The following is a 23,037-nucleotide window of genomic DNA, read 5'->3' as shown; positions in this document are numbered from 1 at the left end:
GTGTCAGAATCAACTGTTTGCGCTGTATACCTTTTCAATGTGTTAAAAATAATGCAAGGCCATTAAACCTCTTTGCCTTTAAATAGTCCAGGATATAAGTGTCTTTGATCACATCCTGACTCTTAGGTTTTTGTAAAAATGTAGTATTATCCATTAAAACTAATTGAAATAGGTAATACAGTTTCATAAAGCTGTGAATAACGAACAGGTGCAGCACTGTGTGCTTAATGAGTGTACTACATCGTTATTATTCGTTTTGGCAGGTGTTTCATAGTCACGTGGAAAATGAATTTAGGATCAACAAATACCACGTAAGCGGCCAAGCTGACAGAAAACCGCGCGGAAACGCGTCCATTGTAGATAATGCAACAGCTGTTTTTGTGATGTAACAGCAGCACCATCCTTGCATTTTTGAATTTATGCGGGGTTTGACTCGGTCGTTTTGCTTAATATATAAAATAAACATTGATCTTTGACGACAAATACGTTCTACAAACGACATCCTGCTGAACGCACACAAATGAAATCATAGGGACAGTAGCGCCCCCTTGTGAAGAATTTCCGCTAAACGCGAGGGAGTGAGTACGATAAGTAATTTACAACTCAGATCCAGGAGGAGTAGAGAGAAGTTGAAAGAAATATTTCAGTTTTCAGTAGTATCTCCAAACGTTAACAGCACTGTGGTACTCTTAAGCGGTTTCCCAACTAAGCAATTCCCAGGCCCGACGCACCTTAGCTTCTGAGATCAGAAAAAATCGGACGTTCTTAGCAAAACTGTTCAAAGAGGAGTAATTATAAGCAGCGCGTCAACCTGCTAGGCTCGAGAGTATCCATACATTTTAATTAAATAAAGTTCTGCTTTATAAATAGTCTGTATTCAAAAGTTAATGTTATCATATCATCTCTTAATCCTAGATAACATTTAAGGTACACGCATAAAATGTATTCATATTTTAAGATGCTTTGAGATAATTTAAAAGTGAATTATTACAAAGAAATAAATCGACAAGTCAATCAATTAATAAGTTAATTAGTTTGTCGAGTAATGAACTTGGCCCAGTGTTAACCTACAATTGTCCCGTTTGACTCTAATTGTGACTTTCGTACGACAAGTGGTACATTCGTCATTGAGAAACCACACGCGTGGTTGTAAGAGAACAAATGACGGAGGGAAAGTAGTTTACGTTAAAATTTCCATCAAATAAAATAAGTGGAATTTATATATCCATTTATCTATTATCCTGTTCTCCTGTGCATTTGTTTTATTTTGCTTATTGTGCAGACAGACGGCCATGATTTATGTGGAAAATGCTTCTGCCAATCCAATGAATGTTATTCTAGTGACTGATGGCGAGCAGGCGAGGCTCACAGGTTGGTTACGCGATGGCCGCTTTCTGTATTATTCCATTTTTCCATAAAACATCGCCTCCAGGTTTGAGATAGCGTTTTATGGGGTTCGGGAGCTGAACCGGAACGCAAGCGACACTCTTTGAAGTAGAGCATTGGGCTCCCCGAGTTGAAACGGATTGGTATTTTTTATCCGAGCGTCTTGTGTTTTCCTCGTCCGCCGTAGGCCCCGCTAGCCGTTAGCCTGCGCGCTAACCGCCGCCTGCCTAGCGACGCGGTGCCGCGGCCGCGCGCACTCTCGGTCCGGTCGGGGCGGGCGAACCACCTTCAGGACGCGGGTTTCGTGGTTTGGGCTTCGGCGTTCGGGGGCATGTCGTTATGTATTGTTAAAACGGCAACGCATAGTAAATAAAAAACACACCGGCGTGTTTTCCTAGCTGGTCTGTCGCTATCCGAGCAGCGGCGAACACTTCAGTGTTTATCGTGGTAGCTTGTTGCTAGCTAGCCCGGCTAACCCAACAGTGTATAGCACTTCAGTGTACATGTACATGTTATCACGCCAGGCCATGTCTTAGTGGTTTTATAATAATGGGGACTGCACGATTATTATTTTTTAGAATTGGTTAATGTTGCTTGTAACAAATAATATCCTCTTGCTTGGCAATATGACGTCTAGCTGGTAGTCTAGCGAACCGTAGTCAGTTTGTTAGGCGCTGTTATTGTGAAGGCTGCTTGCTGCAGCGAAGCAGAATAATGACAAAGTTCGTTGACTTGACTAATTCTGGTGTGTCGATCAAGTCCTTTTGTCAAGCTGTAAACCATTGATTATTTTGCCATTGTCTGTTGATCCCCTTCGTACGTTTGATGTGGTATAACTTAAGTTCTAATTGTTAATTATTCCCCTGTGGATATTATGTTCAATATTAGTATGGTGTTTTATGATGGTCATCACTGAGCAGTGAACTGTGTAGTCTGTTATTGTTTCTGCATATCATTCAGAGCTTTGAAGTTGTAAACTGTTTTTATGCAGTGATAGCATGGATCCAGACAGTGGGGCAGACACCCAGCGAGCTCTCAGTCTGCAATGGAAGAGCTACAAACTTGTACAGGACCCTGCCATCCGCAGGGTTGCCCAGAAGATCTACAGATACGATGGAATACACTTCAGTGTGCCGGTATTCAGTCGCTTGTTGTATATTGGGGAATGGGCTATTGGGGAATGCATCAGTCAGCAAAAACTGCCTGACGAATGTATGTTTTATTGTGAAACGTAAACTAATTTAGCATTTCATTATAGACTTCATACAGTGATCGCAAACCTTGGTTCAGAGGAGATTCATCTTTTGAAAGAATATGCTTTTAAATATAGTTGTACTATAGTACTATGGTGCTGTGCAGTCATATTGTGACGACACACTTGGGCCTTCTATGAAATGTCGTACTATAGTCACAAAACATTCAGCAAACCACTTATAGAACTGTTGTGATTTGGTATTGCACATCCTTTATGTGCTGTGTGTGACTACCAGTTCAGTGATGCTGCATACAATGCATTAAGGGTCCACCAGTATGAAATTGCTTAATCAGTAGTGAAGCTTGCATGTGAACTGATTAATTTAAGAATGCAAGTAAACCAAGGTACACTTCATTAAGGAACAATGAACTGAAACTAATATTTTCATTTCAAACCGTTCTACGTCCATATCTGTTTACCACCAACTGCATTGTGAATTCCAAAAATGTGTCTTTGATACCCAGAGTGTATATTTGTGGGAACTCATGGCCAATTCTACTGCTGAGGACCTAGCTGTCTATTTATCTTCTTCACAGGACTCAGGGTTCCCACCTGTGGGGGAGTTACGTGACCCTCGACCTCGAAGGATCTGGTCCAGACATGTAGAGCTGTCACTTCCTCTGCCCAAATTTAAGGTATGTCCCCAATATCAGGCTGCACTGAGATTTCCTTTGTATCATCATAATTTTATTATATTTTTATTTAAAAGATGTTCATGTCCCAGTGTAGCAGACCTAGCTGTAACGTCAAACTAAATCTTTGTGTCCCACTAAGCTTTAAAGTGAATGTTGCTTGCATCAGATTTTTTAGTGGAGAGGGCCAGTATTGCCACTCCTTCCTCCTGAGAACAAGATGGGGCTGATTTGAATCTGGATCACAGCTTTTGAGATCTGTACCTCATCATCTTTACCTGTACCTTATCATCCACCTACTTAATGATGTCTCATTCTTTCCCACAGCTGGATGAGTATTATGTGGGTCCTATTCCACTGAAGGAAGTGACATTTGCCAGGTTGAATGACAACATCAAGGAGCCCTTTCTGTTGGAGATGTGTGCTAAGTTTGGAGAGGTGGAGGAAATGGAGATCCTGTTTCACCCCAAGACCCGGAAGCACTTGGGCTTGGCCCGCGTTCTCTTCACCAGCACCAGGGGGGCCAAAGACACTGTCAAACACCTGCACAACACCTCCGTTATGGGAAACCTCATTCACGCCCAGCTGGACGTTAAAGGTGCGGCTGCGTCTGGGACTTCCTGTACGCTCAGGCTGGTTCATGAGTTTAGAGCAGAACATATACTGAGCCTGATAACTCATAACTGGACATTTAAGAATTTGCTACACCAGTGTGATGTGTGCACTGTAATGTGCTGAAAGTTATATTACATCACACGCGTTGAGTGATTAGTGTTTTTCACTCCCATATTTACTGAAAGTTAATCATGCAGAGCATTCAGAGATTGCTGCCGGTCACTGATGGTCCCACCGAGTGGCTTTATTTAGCCAGCAGCCCCCGATGACTGTGATATCTCTGGGACGTTTGCAGGTCAACAGAGGATGAAGTATTACGAGCTGATTGTTAGTGGCTCCTGCACACCTCAGACGGTGCCGACTGGAGGCAAAGCCCTGACGGACAGGTTTCAGGCCCCCGGCCCAGCCCAACCCGACACAGTAAGTAGGGGGGAGGGAGGGAGGCCATTTTTTCCCCACACTCAATAGCTCGTCAAGTAGAGCTTAGTATGGTGTGTTCTCTCCACCGTTTCCGCACCCATGTGTTTAGGTAGAATCTGTAACTGGCCATTTAAATGTCTATGGCTGCCAGCGGAGTCGTAGACTACATACCTGTGTGTTGTACTCTTCTTCCCATTGTAACCTCCTCTCACCAGTTTACCCCTCCCCCCTCTCTCCCAGTCATCTGACATCAGACGGAGGCTCTCTATTGATCAGCTGCCAGTTCCTCCCCTTGGCAGCACCACACCGTGCTCCGTGGACACAGGTTTTGGGGACCAGCGTCTGGACACGCCCCCGTCTTCCCTTGGGGGGCCGTACACGCCAGGCTCCTCCGCCTCCTCGCAGGGTGGAGGCACCCCTTACACGCCCCGCTCTGGTACCCCCTTCTCCCAAGACTCTGGCTACTCTGCAGCCAGGTGGGTCCTCTCAATTCTAAAGACGTTTTTAGGTCCGTTCGGCGAGATATTTTGCAGTTTTCAGTGAGTTGTGATGCCCATGACTTTGCTGAGTAAAGAGTTAGTTGCCATGACACGGTGACGTAGCAGTGAACAGGAGCTTGCACCATACACAGAGACCTGACTCACCAATACACTTTTACAAGGACAGAAAACCAGTGCTGAAATGATGTAATCAGAGTTCAGAAGTGCTGCGCTGTGCACTATTACACATCTGCTGGGACTGGATGTTTGGAAGTGCCAGTGCTGTAACCATGAGAATGCCACCCTGTATAGAGTGGTTGCCATGTGACATCAGTTATTAATGTTTGCTCCTGCTGAAGTGGCATTAGGAAAAAACACCAAACCTGTTTCAGTGTTACTGTCCCGGCCTCATTGTCTTTGTTTAGCAGCGATCATGCAGATATTTGACAATATTAAAGTAAAGATGACGGGAAGTAATGGATCAGTACAGTTCAGGTGCTTCTGTATTTCATTATGACTGCAGTCATTAATATTTCAGCATTTTTATTGAAACATACATGCTTTGTATCATCACATTAGACTTTCAAGCCTCATGCTGTTCAGTGCAGTCTAGAGGGGCGCGTGTCCGTCTGATTCACCATGTGAATGTGTTTGGTGCTTGTTTCTCAGGCATGCGGGTTATGGCGGAGGTCCTCTAAGCAGCAGCTTCGTTCCCCAGGACATGCTCCCGTCCTCCTCCTGCTCCTCCTCCGCCGTGTCCTCCTCCTCAGGGTTCAAGCCTCCACGTTACTATGATGACCCCCACGGACTTCCCCCGCAGGAACCTCCCGTGTACCACCGGGGTCGGCCCGGCTTCCCGCCCCCGTCTGTGCCGTTTCGCCCCGGGGAGCCGCCCTGTTACCCCCCGTATCACAACGCGGGTGGAGCGGGGATCCATATGACTCCCCACCCTCACATGCCGCCCTCGGGCTCCATGTACGAGTCTCCGCCCATGGTTGAGCGAGAGAGAGACAGGGAGCGGGAGCGAGAGAGGGGGTCTAGAGACAGGGACAGAGACAGGGATGGCGGGGGGCGCTATGGGGGCTCGCGACGCCCCTCCTACCACCAACAGGACGTCAACTCTTCATCTGGCACCTCCTCAAAATCCTACCATTCACACCACTCCCACCACCCGGACCGGCGCGAGGAGCGGGACGGCAGGCCGTACCGGCGGGACAGCTCGGGGTCCCGATCCGGAGAACACGGACGGCACCGCAACCACCACCACCACTCCCACAACCACCACAGCCGTCGGCGGGGCAGCAGGGACCGGGACTGGGAGAGAGACAGGGAGCGCGAGCGAGACGGAGACAACTCCAACAGCTCCGACCCTCGATACGGAGGCCACGCCAACTCCAGCCACCGCTCCTCCAACAGCCTGTCGCCCCCACCTGCCTCCGCCTCGTACGGCGGGTACCCTCCTCCCAAGGATCTGCCCCCTCAAGACGCCCCTTCCTCGTCCCGACCCGACCCCTCTCCGTCCTTCCGGAGCCAACACGGTGCAGTGGGTGGAGCCGAAAGGGGCTCGTCGGTGGGTGGAGCCATGGACAACGACTACCGCGCCCACCCTCACCTCACGCCCCTGCCCCCTCCCCCTCCTCCTCCTCCCCCTCCACTACCGCCGGCGTCTGTTATTGCGGCCGCTGTAGCCGAGACTCTCGGCTCTCTGGACTTTGGGCAGGAGAGCCCCACCCTCGAGGAGCAGTGGACGAAGCCCAAACGCCGGCCCAGCACGCCTCCGCAGCCCCCGCGGACCCCCCCGCCTTTGTCTCCCGCCCACGCCTCCGTACCGTCGTCCTCCACCTCCCCGTCCTCCACCTCTCTGCCACACCACCTCCCCTCGTCCTCAGCCGTTGCTTCCCTCTCTCCGCCCCTCCCCCAGCGAGACTCCTCCTCCCCGGAGCCGGACTCCACCAACGAGAGCCTCCCGTTTGTCCATCACAGCAGTAGTTTGGACTCGCGCATCGAGATGCTGCTGAAAGAGCAGAAAGCCAAATTCTCCTTCCTTGCATCAGATGATGAAGAGGAGGAGAAGGAGGTAGAGAGGGAGGACGGAGAGATGGAGGAGAGGGAGGCATCCGGGGGAGATGCAGACGGGGACCCCCAAAAGCGGCGGGAAGAGGATGGCGACAGAGCCAAGAGGCAGGGAGAAGGTGAGGGCGGCCAGCAGAGGAGACGCGCGGATCGGGACGGGCGAAGGAGCCGAGCAAGGAGGCGCGCAGCAGCGGCAGCAGCAGGTAGGAGAGTCTCCCCGTCCCCCGTCCCCCCCCAGCAGCCCAGCCACACCACATTCCCACATTCATATATGATTGTACATCAACACGGACGTGCCTGTGTATCGCAGTATGATATGAAATGACACTTGTATAGCCACTTTCTCAGCTTCCAAGGATACTTAATCATCGCACTGCAGCTCTTGTACATAGACAACACGCTACACCTCCTACAACTACACAACACACTGGTGGCCTATAGAGTTGATGTCCGCATTTTAAACCGCTGCTTCTTTGTAGCCCAATCAGCAGGTGTCGGGGCGGAAAGCAGGAAGAGCCCCGCGGAAGTGGCCCCCTCCGTCCCCTCCGTGTCCGGCTCAGCGTCTGACTCCCCGCACACCCAGGCGGCCCTCCCCCAGGAGGAACACGCCCACGTGCCCCCCGACACGCCCATGGGCCTCGCTGCCCACACTCCGCCCACGTACAACGGAGAAGGACAGGTAAGCAGACGTGGGAGTCTGCTGCCCGTTCAAACTGCAGAGCCACCTAGAGTTCTATAGAGATCATCAATTACATTCCTCTGCTTTATTGGCACTTTTGTCTGATGCTATCAGTAGTGACATATGGAAGGGGGACCTTACAGTGTTTGGAGAAATGAAAAGGACTGTAAAGCAGATCTCTCCAGACATGTTTAAAAATCAGAGCTGTAAGTCAGAGCTTGAGGTGCTTGATGCTGCTAGTTATTTCATCAGAATGTTGTCTAGCAAGAGCCGTCTCCCTGCTGCAGAGAAACCACATGATAACGCTCGCCTGGCAGATGTGTAAGAATGTTTTAATGGTGAACGGGAGAGTGAGTTCTGATTTTAATGGTGAACGGGAGAGTGAGTTCTGATTTTAATGGTGAACGGGAGAGTGAGTTCTGATTTTAATGGTGAACGGGAGAGTGAGTTCTGATTTTAATGGTGAACGGGAGAGTGAGTTCTGATTTTAATGGTGAACGGGAGAGTGAGCTCTGATTTTAATGGTGAACGGGAGAGTGAGTTCTGATTTTAATGGTGAACGGGAGAGTGAGCTCTGATTTTAATGGTGAACGGGAGAGTGAGCTCTGATTTTAATGGTGAACGGGAGAGTGAGTTCTGATTTTAATGGTGAACGGGAGAGTGAGTTCTGATTTTAATGGTGAACGGGAGAGTGAGTTCTGATTTTAATGGTGAACGGGAGAGTGAGTTCTGATTTTAATGGTGAACGGGAGAGTGAGTTCTGATTTTAATGGTGAACGGGAGAGTGAGTTCTGATTTTAATGGTGAACGGGAGAGTGAGTTCTGATTTTAATGGTGAACGGGAGAGTGAGTTCTGATTTTAATGGTGAACGGGAGAGTGAGTTCTGATTTTAATGGTGAACGGGAGAGTGAGTTCTGATTTTAATGGTGAACGGGAGAGTGAGTTCTGATTTTAATGGTGAACGGGAGAGTGAGCTCTGATTTTAATGGTGAACGGGAGAGTGAGCTCTGATTTTAATGGTGAACGGGAGAGTGAGTTCTGATTTTAATGGTGAACGGGAGAGTGAGTTCTGATTTTAATGGTGAACGGGAGAGTGAGCTCTGATTTTAATGGTGAACGGGAGAGTGAGTTCTGATTTTAATGGTGAACGGGAGAGTGAGTTCTGATTTTAATGGTGAACGGGAGAGTGAGCTCTGATTTTAATGGTGAACGGGAGAGAACAGCAGCAGGACATTTTGAAATAGCCACATGGAACACACTCTTCACCCAAGCGCGCACACATCTACACACCCCTAGGCAAGGCAAGTTTACTGGTGTAGCACTCTTCATGGTGTAGCACAAGTGGAGGTTCATGTTGCTTGCACCAACATTTGCACCACAATCTCTCTCATTACCTATTCAGGACAGTTTTTGTGTGTTCGGAACAAATCTGCTCACTGCTGTGTTACATGTGAAGTGCAGAGGTGTGTGTGTGTGTGTGAGATCTGGAGACAGATGGGCATTGCTCTTCTGCATCACACTCCCGTAACATTTACTCTTTCCCACTGTGTCCTTCAGTTTTTGTCTGAATCTGTGTCTCTCTTCCTTTCTCAGCCATCACCACACTCCTCTGGGGAAGACATGGAGATCTCCGATGAAGAGGATGATGAAGGCATTGCCGTGGCGACGCCCCACGCCGCCTCCTCTTCCTCTTCCCCCGCCACCTCCTCCCAGTCGGCTCTACCGTCCCAGACCCCGGACCCGTCCGCCAGCCCCCCTCCGGACAGCACGCAGCACTTCAACAGCACCATGGGCCTGCCCCCCATCCCCTCGTACCCCCCCCACCTGCCGCCCCCGCCCCCGCCCGCCTTCTCCCTCCAGCCGCCGCCCCCGCCCGGGATCCCGCCCCCCCTGCCGCACATGGAGCTCCACCCGGAGTACCCGCCCCCCCTGCCCCACCACATGTACGACTATGCCAACTCCATGGAGCTCATGAGTCAGTACAGCGGCATGTCCTTCCAGATGCAGACCCAGATGCTCAGCCGCCTGCACCAGATGCGGGTGTCCAGCACCGCCGGCTCGGCCGCGCCCCCTCCTGGCGAACACCCGCCCGCCTCGGAATATCCCCCTTCTTACCACCTCCACTCTATGCCTCCTCCTCACCACCCCCACCACCCGTACATGGACCAAGACGGGGCGGCGGGCAACCACTACGACCAGGACCACCGCTACATGCCCCAACACATCCCCTACGCCTACCCAGACCCCCATTCTGCCCAGCTGCCCCCACCTCACCACCACGCCATAGCTCCGCCCCACTCCCCCTGGCCCCCGCACGTCCTGCCCCAACACTACCCCACCCACTACCCCCCGCCGGGGTACGGGGCCGCTCCGGGCGTGGAGGGCGAGAGGTTCGGCATGGCGTGTAGCCCGATGGCCATGGTGGGGCAGAACCCCAATGAGGCCACGGTGCAGCAGGTGCTGGCCGCCCTGATCGAGGAGATGAAGAACATCATGCAGAGAGACTTGAACCGCAAGATGGTTGAGAACGTCGCCTTCGGCACCTTTGACGAGTGGTGGGAACGCAAGGAGAGGAAGGCCAAGGTGAGAGTGGGGGGAGGGTGGAGGTGAGAGTGGGGGGAGGGTGGGGGGTGGAGGTGAGAGTGGGGGGAGGGTGGGGGGTGGAGGTGAGAGTGGGGGGAGGGTGGGGGGTGGAGGTGAGAGTGGGGGGAGGGTGGGGGGTGGAGGTGAGAGCGGGGGGAGGGTAGGTGGGGGATGGAGGGTAGGTGGGGGGTGGAGGTGAGAGTAGTGGGGGGTGGAGGTGAGAGCGGGGGGAGGGTGGAGGTGAGAGCGGGGGAAGGGTGGAGGTGAGAGCGGGGGGAGGGTGGGGGGTAGGTGGGGGGTGGAGGTGAGAGCGGCGGGAGGGTGGAGGTGAGAGCGGGGGGAGGGTGGAGGTGAGAGCGGGGGGAGGGTGGAGGTGAGAGCGGGGGGAGGGTGGAGGTGTACATCTTTAATAAAGTCTAGCTATTACTGCTTTATAGAGTGTGATATGAAAGCAATCAACACAGGAGTTCCACCTTCAACACTTAGGATTAAGGGACACAAGATTAACGGACTCAGGATTAACGGTTATTTATTTCAGAAATGGAAAAATGAATCACAAACTGCTCAAAAGTTCATCACTGATAAATGTACAGGTGATGTGTTGTTGATGGCAACTTTTTGTCCATTGTGGACTACAGCACTGAACTGAGCTCCCTGGGTCTTTCACTTCATTCATGACTGGACACGTTTTCATGTTTCATGTTGAACTGGTTTTTTTCTTCTTCGTTAATCCGTGATTACTGATTGCTAATTGAGAATATTAACTGCTTCAATGGGCTCGGTTCCTCTGAGCTCCTCCACTTACCTGCCTGGGGTTGTTCTCGCCTGCACAGCCTTTCCAGACAGCCATGCGCGGCGTGTCTGTGGTGCGGGAGGACGAGAAGAAGGAGGAGAAGACGAGCAGCCGGCCACGGGAGCCCCTCATGTCTCTGGTGGACTGGGCTAAGAGTGGCGGCATGGAGGGCTTCTCCCTGCGGGGGGCGCTGCGCCTACCCTCCTTCAAGGTGCCTGCCATGAAACACGCTTCTGATAGTATTAAAGATTACATAAGCAGGTTAACTCCATTATCCACTTGGGTGGTAGTTTTAACTAAAGTAAAGTGGGAAAGGGATCTTCACAAAGTGTTCCCATTTAACAACTCATTTAGAATTGCTCACATAACCACATCGCCATTGGTGGTTAATGTATTCTGTGGCCGATCACTGTAAGGAGTCCAGCCTTTGTTTGGTGGAAAGGGGCTCCGATTGGCTGGCTGGAGAGATTAATGTGGGCGGGTCTGTGTTTCTTAGGTGAAAAGGAAAGAGCCTCAGGAACTGGCTGAAGATGCCTCACTGAAAAGAGTCAGGCCCTCTACGCGGCCAGACGAGGAAGACGAAGGTGAGCCCCTCTCCGTGTTCTCACGTTCTTAATCGAAGGGGTGCAGCCTTGCTATAATAACATATATATATATAATATTGAGCTCTGCTTAATATCCTCTGTGTGTGTGTGTTGCGTCCCTTCTCAGACTCGTACCAGGGTAAGGCGGCGGGCAGTCCGGGCCGTACGGAGGAGAGCCGTGCTGCTGACCGAGACGCGGCCCGCCGGAGGAAGAGAGCTAGAGCACGCAAACCCTACGACCTGGACAGCGAAGGAGAAGAGACGTCCGACGACTCTTCTTCTGAAAAGGTGTGTGTGTGGGGGGTGTACTTGTTGAGTAAGATTAGGCACAGGCAGTGTTCTATTATACCACGTTACTGTTGACTCACACATTACATTTTGTGTGTGTCATCGTCAACAGCAGTTATTCAGCGCATCTTGTCTTCTCGTTTGGGTTTCAAAGACTTGCAACATCTTTGTAATCTTTTATTTGTTTGATATCAGTCAAGTAATGTGTCGTTCCTTTAGTGGAGGCTAGGTGGCAGCAGAGTGCCTCGTTTGATCATCGATTGTGCAGCAAATCCAGTTTTTATTATTAGGAGTCTTAGGGATGTTGGCATATGAACCATGCAGAATCAGCAGTGGAGGTGTTCAGAGTTTGTGTGTGTGTTCCTGCTTTCAGGAGGAGGAGGATGAAAGTGATAAGGAGTCAGAAGGTGAGTTTATGATTGCGCAATAATCATAAGTAGCTGTCCCAAGTAGAACTGATTTTACTTACAACCCTTCTTAAAAATATCAGATGAAAAAAGTAAAGTATGAAATGAACTATTTCTTTTTTAAACTTCATCCAACACAGATGAAGCTCTCAGTGGAGACAGTGATGATGAGAGCATCTCCACTTCGTCTGGAAGCTCGTCATCCTCTTCTTCCTCTTCCTCGTCGTCTTCCTCCTCATCTGAAGATGAGGATGATGAGGTTGAGCGAGCAGGGGAGAGCGAGAGCGTGGACACGATGGACGAGTCCACGATGGACAGTGTGGCTGTGGACGTGGATAAAGACCAGACGTAAGTATCTGCGCATTCGTTTACCTGTGCGCTCGTTTACCCAGGCTTAACCTGACCGGAGAACCGTGCATGGCGTGATGTCACTCATCACCACCGTCTTTCTCACAGGGAGAAACTTGGTGACATCCAGTCAGCCCGGGCTGCTGTGGAGGAGGAGACCGGTAAGCCCAATGGTCCTGCTCCTGGTTCTGGTCCTGGACCGACCTGCCAGTAACTCACCTCAGTTTCCTTTTTGTATCTCTCACCCATTTGTTTTTCTGAAACTAGAAGACAAGATGGCAGCCCCCGTGTCCACGGATCGCCGGCCGTCCTCCCCCATCCTGCCCCCGCTGAAGAAACGGCGCAAGACGGTGTCGTTCTCCGTGGAGGGGAGCGAGGTCACGCCCCTCACGCCCCACACGCCCGAGCCCCTGTCCCCCGCCGCAACTCCCAACGCCTCCCAGACCTTCCTACTCTCTCCTGTCAAATCTCAGCCTCCTGATGTGCTCACGGCCGCATCTCCGGGGGGCACGCCCACTGGCATCACCCCACCCGCTTCCTCCAAACCGCTCCCCATGCTTTGCCCCTTTTCCTCTCGTCCCGGCCACGCCCTCTCCCCCTCCCCCGCCCCCATCCTCACCGTCCCTCCTCCGGTGCGTGCCGTCCGACCCGAGGAGCCCAGAAAAGGCCCGGTCCCTGCACAGTCCCCCCAGGCCACTCCTGCCAAGTCCCCCGCCAGGCGTGGGGCTGGGAAAGACTCCCCCAGAGCCCCTGCTGCCCCTGTCTGTCTTACGGTCCAGAACCTCCCGCTGGACCACGCCTCGCTGGTCCGAATGGCCTACGAGGAGCCCGCCCCCACCCCGCCGACGCAGAAGGGCCGTGCCCGCGGCCGCCCCCGGACGGTCAGCCAGTCGGCTTCCGTCCCTCCCTCGCACCCTGTGCTTCTGGAGGAGGATGAAGATGATGATGATGAGGTGGAGGAGCGGCTGGAGCAGAGACTGAGACTCAGGGAGCAGTTGGGGGCGTCCAGCCTGCTGCAGTTGTCCACTGCCGCCCCGCCTGACCTCTCTGTGCTGGCTGATGTGGCCTTAAAAATGGACACCGACGCAGACGTGGACTCGGAGGAGACGGAGACCTCCGATGAAGCGGAGGAGCACAAATTTGAAGAGGAAGAGGGGGACCTGTGTGCTCCTCACCCGCGGCTCCCCCTGCTGGATCTGGAGGGCATGTTCGTCCTGCAGGAGCACAACTACTCCAGATTCTTGGCTCTTCTTGCTGCTCCTCCTCTCACGCCTGCCCAAAAGAGGACCAAGCAGGACCCCACCGTTTTACTGCCCGCAGACCTCAATCAGCATGGTGTACAGGAGGCTCCGGAGGAGGTGATCGGAGACGCGCTGCCCGGCAGGGTGGAGCCCGTGGACGTCTTCGGGCCTCTGGGTGCTCTCTCCGAGGTCCTCAGTCCTGCTTCTAAGCGGAGGGCGTCTTTCAGGAGGGAGGAGGAGCTTGAGAGAGGGAAGAGTAAGAAGAGAACCAGGAAAGACAAGGAAAACAAGAATGTGAATCTACAACCCACCAAGAAAGAAGAGCAGGCCAAGAGGCAGAGGAAGAGGAAATTAGAGGTGTGTGCATGCATTTGCGTGTGTGTGTGTGGGTGTGCGCGTGGGTTTGTTATTGTAACTGTATATTTTTGAGGTGTTGAGTCACTGTCTTGAGGGTTTTTGTGTTACTGAAATAACGCAGAACTGTCGTTGTCACTTCCTCTTGAATGAATCGTTATGTCTCCACGTGTGTGTAAGCGTTTCTGATGCAGTTGTGTCACTGCTGTTGCTGTCTGGGTTGAAGGTTTGTGTTGCGACAGGCCTTGCTGAATGGTGCCTGTGTGTTTGCTGCCTTCTCATCCACACTTTCATTTCCTCTGCACTGATTCTGATCCCTCATAGTCTGTAGTGCTCAGAACAGTGACATCATTGTTTTATCGCAGAGCCACCCAAACATGAACTCTCTTTTTGAAAAAACACACAAAAACCCACTTTTCCTAACTGCTGATATATAAAAAAATAAGCAGTAACCTGTGTTACTGTGTTAAAATGGTGGTTTGTGACCGTAGCTTCATAAAGAGCTTATCTAATCATTGCAGGTTTTTTGCAGCACTGGTGACTGTTGAAGTGACCGTTAACAGGCGATGTGTTGTGCGACCCTTAACCGGTGCTGTTCTGGCCCGCGCAGGACCTGGAGGAGCATGTCGAGCCGGAGGAGGACGTGGATGTGGAAGAGCTGGAGCCCGCAGACCTGTCCAGCACCGGCTCCGACTCTGCCGACTCGGACTTCGGCCCTGACGACTCGCTGGCGTTCGTGCGGGAGGAGGTGAGGAAGAGCGAGCGGCTCTTCCTCCAGGAGGCCGGCATGACCCCATCCACACAGAGGCGGGGCAAGCGGCCCACGCTGGGGGCCGACCTCCTGGTCCCGGAGCCCCGGCGCACGTTTGACCACCGCAGCGAGTTTGAGCAGATGACCATCCTGTACGACATCTGGAACAGTGGATTAGACCTGGAGGACATGAGGCTGCTGAAGAACACGTACGAGAAACTGCTGCAGGACGACCACAACACGGACTGGCTGAACGACACACACTGGGTCCCTCACCCCAATATCCTTCCCGCTAATCCCACACGTGCACACTTCTCTAGGCCACGGGCAGCAATCAACCACATGTAGAGAAGTCCATAGTCCTTTACAGTTCAGGCTATGCTTGACACCACTTGTTGAGAGCTCTTCAAGCTCCTACCATGGATGATGATCTGTCTGTTTGGGCAGGGCTGGCGTCTGAAGCCTAGACACCTTTTGTGTGAATTCAGTAACCAGTAGGGCCGAGTAGCATCCTGAGAAATTAGTGTAGCAAGAATGTGAGTTTTATCTGTTTTAGTGAGATCCCTTTTAATATAAGATTCACTGCATGCATCAAGCCCCAGTTGTTCATCATGGAACAACACGGGCAGAGACAGAGATGAGTATTTTTTTTGTATGGGTCATGGGTGGACACCCTGGCCTGGACATTGTGTTTATGACCCTTGACCTCAGGCTGCACTCACCAACATCCCGAACCCGCGTCGGCGGAAGAAGGCACCGGACGGACAGCTGCGCGAGCATGTGACCGGCTGCGCTCGCAGTGAGGGCTACTACGCCATCAGCCGTAAGGAGAAGGATGTGTACCTGGATCTGGACCTGCCCGATGCTGTGCAGGAGGCCGTGGACTACGACATAGCGGTACGTGCTGAAACCCGGGGTTGGGGGAAGGTCAGCCCGTTCCATCCTCTCACACACACACACACCCTCAAGCACTTTATTCTTAGGCCTGTTTGACTATCAGAGCCAGCTGAATTTTAGCCTAGTAAGGGAAACAGTGGTTGGTGTTTGCTTTGTATGTGCTGCAGTTGTTTATTTGTTTGTTTATTTGTGTTTGCTCTGCTGTTTTGACGGTTGCTCTCCTCGTCTCCACAGGGCTCAAACCGCCTGCTGTCTGAGAGACGTTCGGAGCAGCGTCGGCTCCTCAGTGCTATCGGCACGCCCGCCGTGATGGACTCCGACCTGCTCAAGCTCAACCAGCTGAAGGTGAAGGCCGCCGGCCGGCCGTGACCGCGCCGTATCAGCCGCTGTGCTGATTACAGGAACATGTAGTCCTTTGTGCAGCGCGCATCCGCCCTCTGAACAGCCGTGTCCTTGTGGCCCCACAGGTTTAGATTAGAGAATCCAGGAAACCCGCTGAACCAATTTTAATTGCTGCAATGTGATGTTGCATACAAGCACTCTGTTTAGAAATGGCCCACAATGCTACACCCAGCCTTTGTGCACTGAAGGCCACTGCTGTACTGGGGAACGACCTTTTGTGGGCTTCACTGCAGTTCCTGGTCATCATGGCTAAGAATAGGACAGTCTTCATTTGAGGGCAGTTTCTTTGTGCTGTAGGGTTCCTCACGAAGTAGTCGGTGCTTACAGACTGCACACGTACTAATGGTGGTGTTTACTCTCTTTTCATGGGAGTCTGACTCTTCCTTCCAGAGAGGAAACAACTCCTGAATGTTCCCTTCCTGCTGCTGTTCTGTTGTGTTTATTTGGAAAGTAACTAATATGGTTCCACCTAACTGGATGAGCTCTATGGCATGACTGTTGAGTGTGTTTGTGTGAGTGTGTGTGTGTGTTTATGGGTGTGGATCCTCCACTTTCTCACGTGTCCTGTGCTGTGTCTTGCTGTGCAGTTCCGCAAGAAGAAGCTTCGTTTTGGCCGCAGCCGTATCCATGAGTGGGGACTGTTTGCCATGGAGCCCATTGCCGCAGACGAGATGGTCATCGAGTATGTGGGTCAGAACATCAGACAGGTGAAGCTTCTCTCTGCTGCGTTAACACAGCCGCTGGAGGGGTTGCAGTGGAACACATGGTTGAGCAAGTCGGTCCAGGTCATGGAAAGGGGGAAGATCTGTTAAATGATTGGACGGTGTAGAATGTAGTCGACAGGCTTTCAGGTCATGAATCGGTGGAGGCGGTGCTTAAACGTAGGCCTTGCTGCTCTGTTGTCAGATGGTGGCAGACAATCGGGAGAAGCGCTACGCTCAGGAAGGCATTGGGAGCAGCTACCTGTTCCGCGTGGATCACGACACCATCATCGACGCCACTAAGTGTGGCAACCTGGCTCGCTTCATCAACCACTGTTGTACTGTAAGGACACACACACACACACACACGCATACACGGTCACTCACACGCACGCTCTCACGCTCCCACGCACAATCTCACTCACATTCACACACCCTAGCACCCGCTCACTCACACACACAGCTACAGTTCTAAAATACACCATAAAATGCAAAAGTTCATGACAGAAGTTCTGAAATTATTTAAAACTCATGCTACTCTTGATCTATTTCAAGACTCCATAAACACAGATTGTTTAAATTCACCCAGTAGTTGAACACAAAGCTGGTATTTCTCAATTATGTTCCTATATTTCCAGTTGTAGATCTGTGCTTTAGCACATACCAATTTAGCACTAACAATGACTAGTGCTATGGAAATTCCGAACAGTGTTGAAGCACGCAGGTTTAATCACCAGCTCTGTTTAATCCCTGACCACCTTCCAGGTTTATCCTCTGCTTTAACCCCTCACACACCTGCAGCAGATAATCTGGCCCTGCAGAGATCTTTGTTACCTGTCCAAGGTGTGTTGAGACCTGAAGCAGAACACAAACCTGGCCTGGTTTAGGGGGTCCTTTGAGACTGCATTGAAAGGCGTTCCTGTAGGGCTAGAATTAGAGGATCACCCCACCAAGGATAACGAGGAGAATGTTTAAAGGATCACTTGGCAAATCATGGTGCCTATCCTGAAGGTACATTGGCAGCATCCAAGGTTTCAGAGCACCATCCGCCTATTGGAATCTGTAGTACTATAATACCTTATAATTGTAGTATAATTATAGTTTTGTTTGAGGTCTATAGAATGTATAAGCTTATAATTATAATTATTTGGTTTGATGGAGCTTTTCTTTTTTTTTTTTTTTACTAGATATCATTTCAGAAGCAATCCGAGTTGAAAGCATTTCTAGCTCTAATATGTACCTCCAACATAGCTAGACACACAGCTCCTAGACACACTTACAAACTTGGTTTATTCTTTTCCAACTTAAAATTAGAAATTTTATATTGGAAATATCGCTTGCGTCCCTCCCATAGCATTATTTATAGAATGGCACATGCCAAATGAATGAAGGAGTCGCCTAAAAAGGAATCTGCAGAGTTCTGCTTAACTGTGTTGAAAAGGTATTAAATGTCCAGAGGCTGCTGTTGTGTCCCTGGAGGTCAGGATAAGGTGACTGCTGTCTGCTGTGGGATCCTGGTTCCAGCAGTCCCTCATGTGAGCGCCCCTGATAAGGGCTGTTTAGTGCTCTTGCATAAGGGCCTTCTCAGGAAAGAAGATTGCTTGTGAGTGAAGGGTCACGAACGTCAGATTATTAATGTGATTGACCGGAAGTGGCTATATTGGAATATTTCATATCACAGTGCTTCTCCAATGACCCTGAAAACGTGGGCCAGCTCGGAAGCCATGGTCTGTCCTCATTGGTGACGATGATGTGTTAAGAAGCAGGAAGTGTTCTCAATGAACTAGGATCTGACAAACCAGATGTTCCAACCTGATTGATTGGTTTTGGTTTATAATCTTTCAGCTTTCTGACTGATGCAACTGTCAGAGGAAATATGGTCACCAAAATAACACTCTTCTCCTTATTCCCCCAGCCAAACTGCTACGCAAAGGTGATTACCATTGAGTCTCAGAAGAAGATTGTCATCTACTCCAAGCAGCCTATCTGCGTTAATGAAGAGATCACATACGACTACAAGTTCCCCATCGAGGAGAACAAAATTCCCTGTTTGTGTGGCACAGAGAACTGCAGAGGGACTCTCAACTAAAACCTACGTTCAGCTTTCCCAGAACCCCACTCCCATCCACCACTTCTGGCAGGGGCTTATGGGTAGTGTAGTTAATAGCCTTATTAAGTTACATTTATGGCTACATGACAGCAGGTGAATGAAGTCCGTTCCATACACTCGGCGTACCACATGTATTATTAGAGATGCACTGCATCTCAAACGATGCTGGCACAGCAGTGGTGAGAAAACCCCTCCATGGTGATGTTGGCCCCAAGCTGACCACAGATCACAACCTCCATCTGTTCCTGTGTTGTGCTCTTGCAGCTGTGTTTGGTTTTGTGTTGTTTTTTAGAGGCCTGCGTGCTGGAGAGGTGTTAAGAGACGGCACATACATGCGCACAAATTTCAAGGGGTGGAGTGGGGGGGGGGGGGGGTGAGGTACCAGCCCTCGTTCAGGGTTCTCACTGAGGAATAGTTCAAGATCTATATTTGTTTGTTTTTCTTCCCTCCGATTAATATTTGCAAGTCACCACCCTCCCCTCCACGATTACTAATGATTACATTTTTATACCCCCTCCCCCCTCAATTGGCTGTGTGAAAGAGTTTTTCGGTGAACTTCTCTGTGCTCTTGTACTCTCCTGTGGACTGTGTGTAAACACACTTTAATATGGTGCCCTACTTGGACATAAGACAGGCATTTTTCACTCTGTTCTAGAGCAGTATATTTTTTGGTGTAAAGGGCAATAGGTTTTTTTTGTTTGTTTGTTTTTTTTTATGATGTCGGGTGTTTTTGGGGAAACAATAAGCAGGAAAATCAGCCAGCTTGGTTTTGATTTTATTTATTTTTGGTGGACCAGTGCATACATTGTATTTATCAGACAAAATAATACAAAGAGGATGCACGTGGAGGAAGTGCATCTCACACCCCTGTACTGCATTGACTAGGAGCTTATGCCACCTTATTTTATATGGTGTTGTACCTGGGGGGGCGGGGCTTGGGCGGGGCTAACACTGACACAAAGAGGAGGTGCTTTGCGATCTGTTGCTGTTGTGATTGGTCAGCTCTCAGCTCAGCCTGTGTTGTTTGTATAGATGTTTGCTAGTTAACCTGTTAATATTTTCCCCCCTGGTTTTAATCTTTATTTTAGCTACTTTTAAAAACTTGCCCGCATCAGCGTTTTGTTCCTTATTTGAAAGGAAACCAACGATGTAATATATGTAGAGTCACGGCAGTCTCAGTAAAAACGGACCCTCAAACATAAAGATCAAAAGGATAAAAAGGACAAAAAAATTGAGAAAAATACATGTAAATATTGTAGAGGTGTTTGTTTCTCGTAGAAACACACTGGTTCCAGTCTGTAAATATGTTCTTCCTTTTCCTACTTTCCCATTGAGAGAAGTAATTGTACATACCTATCATTCGGTAATCTGTTTTTTTTTTTTTTTTTTTTTTCTTTGATGTTTTATTTTAATATTATTTGCAATATTTTTCTTGTATTAATGAGTTGAACCCTTTATTAATGGTGCATTAAAATATTTTTTAAAAAACTGAAACAGTTCACCAATCAGTATTTTTCTTCCTCTAGCTTGATGTAAAGCTGCTTGGTTGGTTGCTCTGTGACGCTGGATTGATCTTCAGTGTTTTGACTTTGTCCAGCTGAGTGTAGAGCTCAGCTTGCCAACACCAACCCAGGAGTCTGGCTTTGAAGCGCGTCCTTTAATGAAGGCTCCTCTGCTTGCTTCCTGTGGTGCTCTGCCTGTGACTGGCCTTGTGAGGCTTTGTGGTGAGGATGTAATAACAGACAGGTGAAGGCTCTTGTTGGGGAGGCCTGTGATCTAGATGGGTAGTCTCCCCACTGAAATGTGCAAACAACATTAACGTAACTTGATGAAGGTGTTGATGGTGTCAGCAGGTGGGCTGTGGGGTTAGGGATCACCTTGCAGTGACTCGTGCTTTTAGCATGCTTTGAGTCTGTACATTTGGGTCATGTCCTGACATCAAACTGTAGCATGTACATGACGTGATGCCTGTCCATGCAACATGTCTGATCTTTTTTGTTTTTACAATGTAATGTGCAAAGAGATGCTCTCTCACTCTGAGAGCAGTGTAATGGCTGGCAGTGGTCATGCTGGATTCCCAAAGCTGTCCTGGATTTCACACGACTGCTTCTGTGTATTACTGAAATTAATGTGAAAGAGTAAAAACTACCCGTGATCAGCAGCTCTGTTGACACAAACAGCTGCTGGATCAAATGGGGTAAACCCCTTAAAGCCAAGGCAGAATAGCAAATAGATATTTTGCTAACATGAACCAGTATCCAAAATAATTGTAGGTTTGGAGGAACCACTTGTATTTGGTTGGTGCTAATGAGTCACAGTATTGTGAAACTACTCTATGAAGTCATGTTTCCGATCCGTTGCCTCAGGTTCAGGTGTTCTAGTCTCATCTAAATGATTTAGGGATCAGTTGAGGGTGCGTAGGCCCGAGGTGCCTTCAGCGAACCGCATCTCATCCATAATCTGTCGCTTTGTAATAATAACTGGGCTGCAAACTTCGCTGAAAGCGATGCGCTGTCGTTTGATGTTACTGCGCTTCAACTTTCAAGTAACCGATTTTCCTAATCATATCAGTGTCCTCTTTAGAGTCAAAGATACGACTCGCTACAAAAACTTAAATCACATCTCCTGTACAACCTATCTGGTTGCTAGGCGACACTTGCAATTGACCTCTGCTGAACCCATCTGCATTTTACTGATGTATTCCAGTTGGTTCGCAATATTTGGACTTGCACTCCGGACAAACACGTGACGCCCATTCAATTGACGTGCTCATTAACAGCGTGACTCCTTGTAGAAGCCAGAGGTACACACATGTTTATCAGGAATTCGTTTTTCAAGACTAAACCTTCAGTTTTGAAAAAAGCACTGAGGTGAACAACATATACGGATAGATGGTGTTTTATTGTTAACTAACAGCAGCTCAGTGGTGGTATGCCTCGAGACATGATACGTTTAGTTACTATTAGCTGTTGCAAAATTAGACAGAGGTGCGAAAACCTTATAACTTTAACAAATATATGTGCAGTAATACATTGACATACTGAAATGAAGAAAATTAGTAGGTTAGATTTTGTTTGGTTGTCTTTTGGGGGATTTTTGTACTGTGATGAGAAACTTTGAACTCTCTTTCTTGCTTTCGCCATGATAAAATATAATTTCGGACACTCAAAATACTACAATGTTTTGTTCTCCCTAGGACACATTAATCTGCATGCAGAGCCTGCATGAACCAGTTTAGCAGCGAGCCAGAAACACCAAATACATCTCTGTCTGTTGATAAGAATAGTGATCTACAGTGTCGAAGGCAGAAGTTAAGTCCAATAATACTAACACAGTAAAGTTTCCTGAGTCAGCTGCCATCAACAAGTCACTTGAAACTTTTAATAAAGTGGTTTCTGTAGAATGCAATGTGCGAAATCCAGACTGAAAATGCCCATAAAATTATTTTGCCCCAAAAAGCAGTTGAGTTGTTCTGCTACAACCTTCTCAAGGATCTTTGATAAAAATGGAAGTTTGGATATAGGTCTGTAGTTTTCAGGCAGAGGAGAGTCCAAATTAGGCTTTTTTAACAGAGAACAGACAATAACTGTTTTGAAGCAGTGAGGTACAGAACCGGAGCCAAGAGCGTAATTAATCAATTTTACAATACTTGAGCCATCCATCCATCCATCCATTATCTGAACCGCTTAATCCCGCTAGTCGGGGTCACGGGGGGGGCTGGAGCCAATCCCAACATCTCCGGGCGAAGGCAGGGTACACCATGGGCAGGTCGCCAGTCATACTTGAGCCAATACAATTAAAAATATTTTAAAAAAGAGATGATGGCAGGACATCAAGAGGGCTAGAGGACATTTTCATTTGACCCAGCAATTTTGTAATGTCTTGAAATTACACTGGGGTAAAAGAAGACCATACGTTAGAGGTCAGAAAAGGAGGAGGGACCAGACAGGGGGATGATAATGAAGAGATGCATGCACTTTATGTAATACAACTTGTTTGGTGGTCTTATGAAGGACCGTTTAAAAGCTATTGAAATTA

General features: G+C 49.4%; 1 protein-coding gene across 1 annotated transcript; it reads left to right on the top strand.

Moving 5' to 3' along the window:
* The first annotated feature begins 1,350 nt into the window (after positions 1–1,350).
* setd1a (SET domain containing 1A, histone lysine methyltransferase) lies at positions 1,351–20,487 on the top strand. Its single transcript, XM_076996198.1, has 22 exons — positions 1,351–1,371; positions 2,378–2,522; positions 3,178–3,276; positions 3,601–3,871; positions 4,184–4,308; positions 4,549–4,784; positions 5,457–7,063; positions 7,340–7,539; positions 9,134–10,123; positions 10,957–11,127; positions 11,413–11,500; positions 11,628–11,788; positions 12,162–12,195; positions 12,336–12,543; positions 12,652–12,704; positions 12,811–14,141; positions 14,749–15,169; positions 15,608–15,786; positions 16,021–16,131; positions 16,776–16,895; positions 17,095–17,232; positions 18,805–20,487. The coding sequence occupies exons 2-22, from the start codon at positions 2,385–2,387 to the stop codon at positions 18,976–18,978; spliced, it is 6,855 nt and encodes a 2,284-aa protein (XP_076852313.1). The 5' UTR covers positions 1,351–1,371; positions 2,378–2,384; the 3' UTR covers positions 18,979–20,487.
* The last annotated feature ends 2,550 nt before the right edge of the window (positions 20,488–23,037 follow it).

This window comes from Brachyhypopomus gauderio, chromosome 2 (genome assembly GCF_052324685.1).
Source record: "Brachyhypopomus gauderio isolate BG-103 chromosome 2, BGAUD_0.2, whole genome shotgun sequence".
NCBI classification, from domain to species: Eukaryota; Metazoa; Chordata; class Actinopteri; order Gymnotiformes; family Hypopomidae; genus Brachyhypopomus; species Brachyhypopomus gauderio.
The sequence above is the reverse complement of the archived record's forward strand: the minus strand, read 5'-3'. Positions and strand labels throughout refer to the sequence as shown.

Coding starts and splice junctions, on each gene's coding strand:
- setd1a (XM_076996198.1), top strand. CDS start 2,385: ATGGATCCAGACAGTGGGGCAGACACCCAGCGAGCTCTCAGTCTGCAA. Junction 11,789..12,161: donor ACGACTCTTCTTCTGAAAAG/GTGTGTGTGTGG, acceptor TCCTGCTTTCAG/GAGGAGGAGGATGAAAGTGA. Junction 12,544..12,651: donor GACGTGGATAAAGACCAGAC/GTAAGTATCTGC, acceptor TCTTTCTCACAG/GGAGAAACTTGGTGACATCC.